This window comes from Leiobunum rupestre, chromosome 4, assembly GCF_980474605.1.
Source record: "Leiobunum rupestre chromosome 4, qqLeiRupe1.1.hap1, whole genome shotgun sequence".
In the NCBI taxonomy this organism is placed as follows: domain Eukaryota; kingdom Metazoa; phylum Arthropoda; class Arachnida; order Opiliones; family Sclerosomatidae; genus Leiobunum; species Leiobunum rupestre.
The window spans coordinates 10,392,671-10,402,729 of NC_143387.1; the positions used below are offsets into that span (position 1 = coordinate 10,392,671).

General features: G+C 35.5%; 1 protein-coding gene across 1 annotated transcript; it reads right to left on the reverse strand.

The window, feature by feature from the left end:
* Positions 1-4,417: 4,417 nt before the first annotated feature.
* Positions 4,418-9,729, reverse strand: LOC149946298 (acetylcholinesterase-like). Its single transcript, XM_090171725.1, has 2 exons — positions 8,265-9,729; positions 4,418-4,775 (listed from the first exon to the last, which is right to left on the reverse strand). Exons 1-2 carry the CDS (start codon positions 9,707-9,709, stop codon positions 4,538-4,540), a joined length of 1,683 nt encoding a protein of 560 aa, XP_090027851.1. The 5' UTR covers positions 9,710-9,729; the 3' UTR covers positions 4,418-4,537.
* Positions 9,730-10,059: the final 330 nt, after the last annotated feature.

A 10,059-nucleotide genomic window follows, 5' to 3' on the forward strand; every position in this document is an offset into this window, starting at 1 on the left:
ATTGAATTATTTTTCTTTAAAATTTAGGTATTTCATATAAAGATTTCTATATTATAAAACATATTGTAATTTAATAATTATAAAATGAGAATTAACTTAATATAATATATGTATACACACTTCAGTTTCCATAACTTAAAATTTACGTATGAATTTCTCACATTTTTTAATTTAGCGCCTTTTTCATCCCCAGAAGAGCGCCATCTAGGGATAGTTTTTAAATAGGTATTGTTACCCCCCTTTCTTTTCTACCTACATGCCTAGTATAAGAGAAGGCAGTGTTACAACACTAGTAATTTCATCTATAGGAAATTGCAACACTGCTTCTTGGATCCAGATATGACTTGACGAACGTGCAATTCTTGGGCTATACGTCTATTTATGATAAACCGACAAACAATGCAACCATGCATTACAAAATGTTGGGAATTTTCAGCAGGTAATTTTGAAAAGTATACTAAAACCTCAACCTCACCTTAAACTACTGAAGTGGTAACTGATGGCCACATTGTTAGTGCAAAAGTAGTGGTTTGACTACAAGAGGAAAGATTGCTTGTACATGCAGGATACAAAATGAAAAAATGGGCCAAACTCTGTTGTTTTAAGTCGAGGTTTTCATGTTCAAATATTAAGGCTAAGACAATGATAAGTAAATTAATTTCGTGGTTTATGAAGTAATATCTGGTAGCATTAAAACTTCCTAAATATAATACTAATTTTTTTAATTATTAATAATAAACCGCCAACTAAAAGGAAAAACTCCCTTTCAACAGTGATAAAACCAAAGTAAATAAAATGACCCTTAGTTGTTTTGTAAGATGATAATGTAAATACATTTCCTTGCAGGAGAAAATCAAAATACTGACAACATAAATGCATTATTTAATTGTTTCTATAGTTCGATTAACCAAAAGGAAGTCAAAATGGCTCTGATTAAAATTTTTACAAATAGGAAAATATGCGTAGAAGATATCTTGGCATTAAGTATCTCCATAAGTGGTAATACCACTTATGGTATCTCTTTGAACCCAGCAAGCCAAATCACTCGAAGTGAAGCCACTCTGAGCGTTGAAAGTGAAGCCACTCCGATCCCCTAGTTCCAATAATGGGCAGCCATGGTGCAACTGTAGAAATTGTGTCCGAATGTCAACACCAGAAGATAGGCTGTTTTGCACGAGGAGGAGGTAAGTTTGTATATGTAAAAATTAAAGCAATAAATAAATTAATTCGTATGAATTATAGTAAAACTGGATGCATCAAGGCGGGCCATTATAGGGCTCTACGATATAATATAATAAAAATATTATTTATTAATATTAATATTTAACCTGCTTGTATTTTTCAGTGCGAGTCCTATATCGGAAAACATAATTGGTGTACCGATCCATATCTACTTCAAGTCATCCGGGCCTCTGTGTCCTCAACGCCTGAGCAACACCATCGTAACGTGCAAACCATCGGAAAGCCGGAATATCAACAAAATAGTATCTCTACAAATCAGGGTACACCTACAATCTTCATTATTGTTTTCCGGGTTAAAGACGAACTGCATACACAATCAGCGGCGCGTATGGTGATTGGTTGGATTGCGTACATCACAACATCGGATTTTTTAACGGCTAAAAAAGTAATCGGGACTATCTGTGAAATGTTATGTTATCAACCACGCAAAGTTATAAAAGTCCTCGACGCACTACGAAAATTTACAGAGCACCAGACTGACCGTTAAAAACATTTAACCTGCTTGTATTTTTCAGGTAATATACCTTTTGTTGCCTTTATTACTCCTTTTTACATATTTTACTGCATGGTGCTCTGTATAACTCTCACCTATACCCATATGGGGGAAGATCAGCCAAAAATCAATCTGTTGTTTATTTACAAAGAATTACGGAATAATAAAAATTATATCCAAGAGTCGATGTCCAAAAATACCAAAACTTTAACTGATAAGGTAGACGACTTGACCCAAATGGTCAATAATACAAACCAACAGATAGTAGAAGTTATGAAAACGGTGAAAGAACAGGACGTAAGACTAGACAATATAGAAGAATCTTTAGTTAACCACAAATCCGAGTTATACGACTTAGCGGAATCCTGCGAATCTTACCAACTTAAACAAGATAAAACAGTCACAGAATTAAAAAAATAGGCTAGAATATTTGGAATCGGATAATAAAAAAGTTAATATTGTAATATCCGGTATTAAAGAATCGCAAGACGAAGACAGATCTAGATTGGTGAAGAAGACTGCCAATGACATTATTACCGACCTACTAGGTTACCAGATAGCCATCAAACCCCATCAAATCTTCAGACGGGGTTAATAGGAAAATAGCTGTTAAATTGCCTGATACCCAAAACAAAATCGACCTTCTAAACTAGGTCACAAACTAGAGGGCTCGGGAATCTACTTATCGGCCGATTTCACACCAAACCAAGAAAAAACGTGCTATCATTTAAGACAGTTCTTGAAAGAAAGAGGGAGAGGAAAAGGCAAATTCTTTTCCAATTTTATAGTGGAAAGTGAAGGCATACAATACGCTTACAACGAGACTACAAACCTGGTCGAGACTAAAAAAAATATTATTGCAGGCGATTTTAACATAGATCTAAAAAATCAACTCCTCGTTCTAACGAACTTCTTGATCTATACAATTTATTTGAAATATGTTTAAAAAACATACGACGAATATTTTAATTATATAAATGTATTTAAAAATGATGAATCTTGGGTCACCCCGGAAATTAAAAAAATGCTTAAAGAAAAACATTTTTTTTTAAATAGCACGCGTTCTCACAACCCCTCTTGCAGCCGCAAGAAAACATCCGCAAGAGGTGTGGTGGGGCTGCGTCTCTGGCCTTGTGACGTGGATATCCACCCCCTTGGGTACGTCAAGTGGATAACATATTATCCTGATTATAAGAAAACGTCTAGCAAGAAAAATTCAAGTTGAAAAGATCTCGAAGTTCCAAACAAGATGGCGGCTCTCTCAGAGCATGGATGTAGAAAGTAATTCATTAAGCCTTGTCCTAAAATGCTATTTCATAAATAGTACGCCGAAATGTTGATTTAATATTATAAAAGCCTCGAAGAACAATTAAGATATATTTACCAATAAAAATTCGCTGAAATTCTTCGGCAGGAACTTTAAATTTATAAATTATTCACCGCCATTCGACGCCATCTTGAATTCTTATTTAAAACTACCTCTAAAGCGATCTTACTATTCTTGCAAGATCTCTGACATCAATCGCTCTTACTTCTGGTTTTAAAAACCATCAAGTTCGCGAGATCACAAGAAATCTTACATTTCTTGCAAGAAATCGTATCAACTGGACGTACCCCAGGAGAGAGGGTTCAGTGTGACTCCCAACCACGCCTGTACCTGTAAGAAGATAGTACATGCGAAGTTGAATAGAAAATGATGAATGAGAATGTTTATTCATGAAGTGAATGCAAGGACAATTTGAACCTTATGGTATGTCCGCAAAGAGTGAAATTGAACAGCGTCTGGTGAAGAAGGTAACCTGACCAGATTAAAGCTGGTTTTCGTCACAGCCCTCGCGAATCGTTGATACCGCAGCTTGTCAAGATTGTGGGTGTTGGGGTTTCGTCCGTATAGAGCAATTGCGACTCGCTCTCCTGCTGCTGCTATCTCGTCAGGTGTAGAGTTGGTGTCGAGAAAAATAGCAGCTTCCTTTTCAACGGCCGGATAGGTTAGGTTATAAATGTGCTACATGTGGGTCCCATTCGTGACGTCACTCGAGCAACACTAGCACACTCGGTTGGAGGTTATTGGAAGCACATCGCTCGTAGTCTCAAATTGTTGCAAATTCAGTCTACTTTAAATACGTACTCCGTAGGTATTATCGAAAAACTAATCTTTTAGGGTTAAAATCGCCAAAAACTGAAGTAAAGTCGAAAATTTTTAATTTATGACAAGGTTGCGTTCGGCGCTCGAGGTCTCAAACTTGGATTATTCATTGGGCTAACATCATAAACCAGGCAGCAAAAAATCCCAACTACGGGATTTGACGCAAGGTACATGTACCTCCCCTTTCAGGCAACAAGATTACTGGACTATAATAATTCATTTAAAGAAAATTCGGTTAAATTCGTTAACTTGGAAGAAAAATTCTGTCCCAATGTAATAATAATCGGCTAAGCTAATACCCAAGGTACCAACTTAGACCTAAGTCATCGAGCGACTTTTACCGTTGTGTAGATTTGTCTGAGTGTGAACTGGGGATTTGAAATTAGAATTACTCTCCCCACTTTTAATACCCCCTATTTTCCAAACGTTTTATACTGCCTTTAAAGACGTCACTTTATAAGATAAATCTCAAATTATTTGGCACTGCTTGGACTATCTATTAAAAATATAAGCAATATGATATAAAGACCCCCAAATGATATAACAAAAAAATATTTATTTATGATTTTAATTAGATTTGCCGATAATAATTAGAGTCATGACATTAATATACGTCAATGTAAAACGAATTATAGAAAAACGTGAGTAAGGTTGAATTATTTGGGAACATTTTTAGACAAAATGGGGAAGTCGTGCTTCCAAAATGCACATTGATCTTCCTGGAGAGCCCCGGATGCCAGCAGTGAAGAATGCAGATTTATTTCTATCCTCTCTCGTTTGTCGGTCGTGTAACGGGACCAGTGTTGGATTTCCACCGCTGTTTCCTGTTTCACCTGGTGTTCTTTTTCACTAGCAGAGAGTTCGTCTTGGCAAACCGTTTGGTAGTTCGGGTCTCTGTTAATTGATTATTGAAATTGTTATTTCAATTGATTAAATAATAATAAGTTAGTTCAGAAGTACGCTATCATATCTGTATATTTCAAGTATGTCAACGCAGCTCAACCCAACATCCCTACATGCATATGTAATATAATAACTCGAAAGTTTGCAACAAATGTATGCTCTTTATTGCAACCTTGTTCACTGGGATATTACTTATATTATATTACCAACTTTATAGGTGAAGCTAGTCAAGCGTTGTACGAAAACGTGCAGAATTCCACTCGCGTTTTTGTCTTTGGAAATCACCAAATTTTGTTTCTGTAGCAACCTTTTCAATAGGAAAAGGAAATTTTTTTAAGAAATTTTCATTTATGGTTCACTAATTGCATCCTCTGTGTGAAAGCCGGTATCATCGAAAAATATACATATATACACATATATATATATATATATACACATATATATATATATATACATAATATATAATATATATATATACATAATATATAATATATATATACATATATACATATATATACATATATATACATATATACATATATACATATATACATATATATACATATATACATATATATACATATATATACATATATACATATATATACATATATACATATATACATATATATACATATATACATATATATATATATATATATATATATATATATATAAAAAATGTCTAATAAACATGGGTCCTAATGTGATTCATTTCAGAGATATGGGCTCCCAAAAAACTACCTCAAAAAACCGGACACAGCCTTAAATCTGGCAAACAATATTCTTCCTTGAACCAAATTGTTTTCATTAAACTATCAATTGTTTTTTATCCGTGAGGCGAGAATCTTTAATAACAAGTGGCAAAAGTTCTTTAATGTCCTTTTAGAAGTAAAATGAGTTTGAAGACAAAGCCCTTTTAATTTAGTGATACGATTTTAATAATTAATATAAAGATACAAATGTCATAAAAATTCTAAAGGAATGGTTTTAAAATTGTCTAATTCATTTTGTAGCTAATATGGCACATTGGTCCAGGAACGCTTATTGCACGGACGGGCTCACGAAAAATGGGTTAGAAGCTCAAAGATTTAACCAGCAGTAGATTCCTAAAAGAATGGTGTCAGATCGACACAAAGTTTAAACATTCTTTTTTTTTTGATTGGCATGTAATCTGGAAAGAGGTACAAATAATATTTCGACTGGTTTTACCAAATAGACGAACGATTGAATCTTTGAACTTCTAACCCAATAAGCGTTCTCGGACGGGAGATATTAACCACAGAACGCATTAGACAAACTTAAAAGCATTCTTTTAGAAATATTATGACATTTTATCTTTAATTTTGATAATTAAAATCGTTCGTAACGACAAAATGTTTTTATTTTATTTGGAACCGTGTCAATAAAATTAAAATGGCTTTGTCTTAAAACTTATTTTACTTCTAAAAGGACATTAATGAACTTTTGCCACTTGTTATTAAAGTTTCTCGCCTCACGGATAAAAAACAATTGATAGTTTAATGAAAACAATTTGGTTCAAGGAAGAATATTGTTTGCCAGATTTAAGGCTGTGTCCGGTTTTTGGGAGCCCATATCTCTGAAACGAAGCACTTTAGGACCCATGTTTATTAAACATTTTATACTAGCTGGGTAGCCCGTCCTTCGGCCGGGCCCCAGCTAGAACTAAAATCCCGTGAAGACTGTTTCGGCCGGGCCCCAGCTAGAACTAGAATCCCGTGAAGACTGTTTCGGCCGGGCCCCAGCTAGAACTAAAATCCCGTGAAGACCGAGTCATAAACAAAACTCTATTCCCCTTTCCCCCCCCCCAGTCGCTATTCTCCAAGTGACGATGACGCAGCCGCGAAATTGACTGAGACAGAAAAATATTGGTCGTATAGGTGTATGTAGGTTGCAGGATTCACGGCACCTTTCCAGGGGCAAAAGTACATAGATTTCGACTCGCTTTTTACCATTATATAATTAATTAACGTAACCGAAATTGGAAATCGATGAAAAATGCGCGACTCGCTGCCTTTGAGCCGTAAGAATAGCTGTGAGAAATTTGGCGGTCCTAGGTTGAACGGCTCGGACGCCTATAGAGAAACAGACAGACAGAAGACTCTTAGGAATATAGTATAGATAGATATATATATATATATATATCCTCCCTTCCCTTATTGAGGGAGGGCTAAAAATGTGTTTCGATGCGACTTCGGCTTTTAAAGTCACTAAAACGATAGCAACGCCACATTTAATTGATATAATAAAAAGTCACCTACCAGTAATGGTTTACAATAAACTTGTTTGTTAGTTTAGAATATTTTTTAAAAATAAATGTAAAATTCATAAATCGTCGCCGTTAAAACAAAACCACGTATCTTTTCGGTGGCCTTTTTGAGAAAAATGGATTTTTTAGTTTTGCAGGGACTTGTGAAATCGCGTGTTAGGTTTTTACATGTGAGTTAATTTTATAGTTAAATAATTTCGTTTCAATATTGACTCTTTATGAGGCTTTTAATTTTAAAATATTTTGCTTAAAGGGAATTTTTAGAGATACGTGGTTTTGCGTCATGAAGTGAGATAGGAGCTGAAAATAAGCAAGATACGTGCTTTTGCGCGAAATAAGTTGTGAATATCAAAGATACGTTTAAATGTTTTCTCGATTTTAAAAATAAATCCAATTGCAACCGTTTAATGTTTTTAATCTTATATACGTAAATTCAGGTGTAGAATCTAAATATGTCAATTTTGACAAAACCACGTATCTCAAGTTACGTGGTTTTGTTTTAACGGCGACGAAATATTCTCTTTATGCCGTATAGTTATTGTTATTAACTTTCGCATAAAGTAATTCTTTAGGAAATACTAACAATCCCCATTTCACACATTTATCTGAAAATCTCAAGGAATGTCTCCCAAGTCATTCCGTAAACGTTCTGTAGTATCGCTTACGAAAACTATAACCATATTCCTTAGAAAACCTTAAGGTATATGCCTCCAAACCAATTCTTAAGACACTCTTAATACAATAGTTCATTTTTACCTTAAAAACGTTAAAGAATTGCTGTTTAAGGAAGCTGAAGAATTGCTTAAGAAACTCTACCGAGAATATTCCCTCCAAAAACTTAGGGGATGCGTCTTACAAATATCTTAAGATTATCTTAGGAAACCATACTGGGTATTTTTCCTTAAATATTTTAGAGGATTTATCTGTATAGTTTCTCAAGGATTCTTTCAGAAAATGTATGTGAATATTCTCTTTAAAAATTCAAATATTTGAATTTATAATTGTTTAAACTTTCTTAAGAATATTTTAAAGATTTTTTTAGAATATTTTCCTTTGATTAAAGTTCCTTAGACCCTCCTAAATCTCCATACGGATTTCTTAAGAGGTCTTAAGAAAGTTTTGTAAGGGATATCAGCCAGTGATTTTTGGAATCGATCTATGGTCATAAAAGGAAATTTCAGACAACGTACCCACGCTTTGCAAAGCATCCCCAGTAGTTCATCATTCTAGCGGATATTTCGAATTCTCCAGGTGTAACTGCACCCAAGAGAAAGGCAAACTCCGCTCCATGGTCAGCCTTCACCCATTTGGGCTGTATGGCCGACACTGGCCTATGATTGAACTGGTAGACAAATGTAGGGAACCCCACTTCGGATAAGTCATCGGCGAGCTCTGTAGTGGCACACGTGAAATAGTAGTCTCTCCCAAACTGGGCAGCAGCAATTTCTTCGGCGTTTTCTTTGATTTCGTTGCAGTGGTCATTGTAATAATATGATATGGATCTCAACCAGTTCTTGTCTGTCACATCAATGTAGCTCTTCACTGTTTCTTCGAATATTTTATCTGATTTTACGTTAGCTAATGTGGACAAGAGTGTTACCATAAACGCGCCGTCGTCATTAGTAATTCCCATGAGCACCTCTTTTTTTTCCAGGTCCTTCATGGTTTGTCTTCTGTTCTCGAAAATTATCTTATTGTCGAAGACCGGTACGTGGTTTAAAGTAATAACGTTTCCCAATTTAGCCGAAGTTTCCACTAATTTTTCTGGATCAATGTTGCGTAAACATTTAATTAAAGCGTCATTATTTAAATCTGTACAACCCACGGCTTTGGCAACCTTGTGTGATCTCTCCAATGCTACCTCTTTTCTATCAGCCGCCCAAGGACTGTACGCAGACCCACTCTGTAGTATGGCCCTTTTGAAGAGACTCTGTGATTTGGGATTAATCACATGATGTGCAACTGATCCTGCACCCGCGCTTTGCCCGAAAATGGTCACTCTGTTTGGGTCACCTCCAAATCGATCGATGTTTTGCTGAACCCACTTCATTCCCAATTGTTGATCCCACAAACCGGCATTACCGGGACAGTCATCGTTTCCAAGATACAAGAAGCCGAGCGAGCTCACTCGGTAGTTCATCGCAACGACAATTACCTTTTGGTTAGCCACCAACGTAGTAAATGGCGTTAGGTTGATGGAACCCATGGAAAAACCCCCACCATAAATAAATACCATCACGGCTGCCTTTTCGGGAACCGGATTTGGTACCCAAACGTTTAAATACAAGCAATCTTCCGACAAATTCTCATTCTCAATGGTTATGTTAGGGAAATTAAGTATATATTGGTAGCAATTATTGGGCTGTTCGAATGCCGTTCTCTTACCAATCCAGGGCTTAGCTTCAACTGGTGGCTTAAATCGGAGATCTCCAATTGGAGGTTGAGCGAAAGGTATCCCGTAGAAGGTGTTTACTGTACTTTGAGTAGAGGCGCTTGATACTTTGACTGTCTTTCCAACAATTGTACCACCAGTAGTTGTTACCTCCACCGTATCTTTTCTACTCGAAGAATCATCGGAAACAGAGGACTTTGCGTAAATTGAAAGTAACACAAAAACGAACAACAAGATGTGCATTTTTATTTGCTGTCTTAAAACAGATTTTATTACACGAATGTCTCGGTATGAAAAATTGGAAGTAGCAAAATAGCTTATCTACCGGGTACTTATATAAATGATTGTCTTAGAGTACTATTGATAGTCACATTCGACAATGTCTTATCTGTATGGCCTCCTAGTCGATATTGCATATTTCATAACTGATTCTTCTAGTAGCCTCTTTTTTTCAACAACATATAGTTCTGTTTTGCGCCTTGTTTTGTACAAATTTTATATAATTTTGGGTTTGATTTTTTCTACTTTTGCTCCGTGGTACAGTGTTTCGTGTTTAAATGACGGGAAAAATTAAGTAGGTTCAAAATACTGTT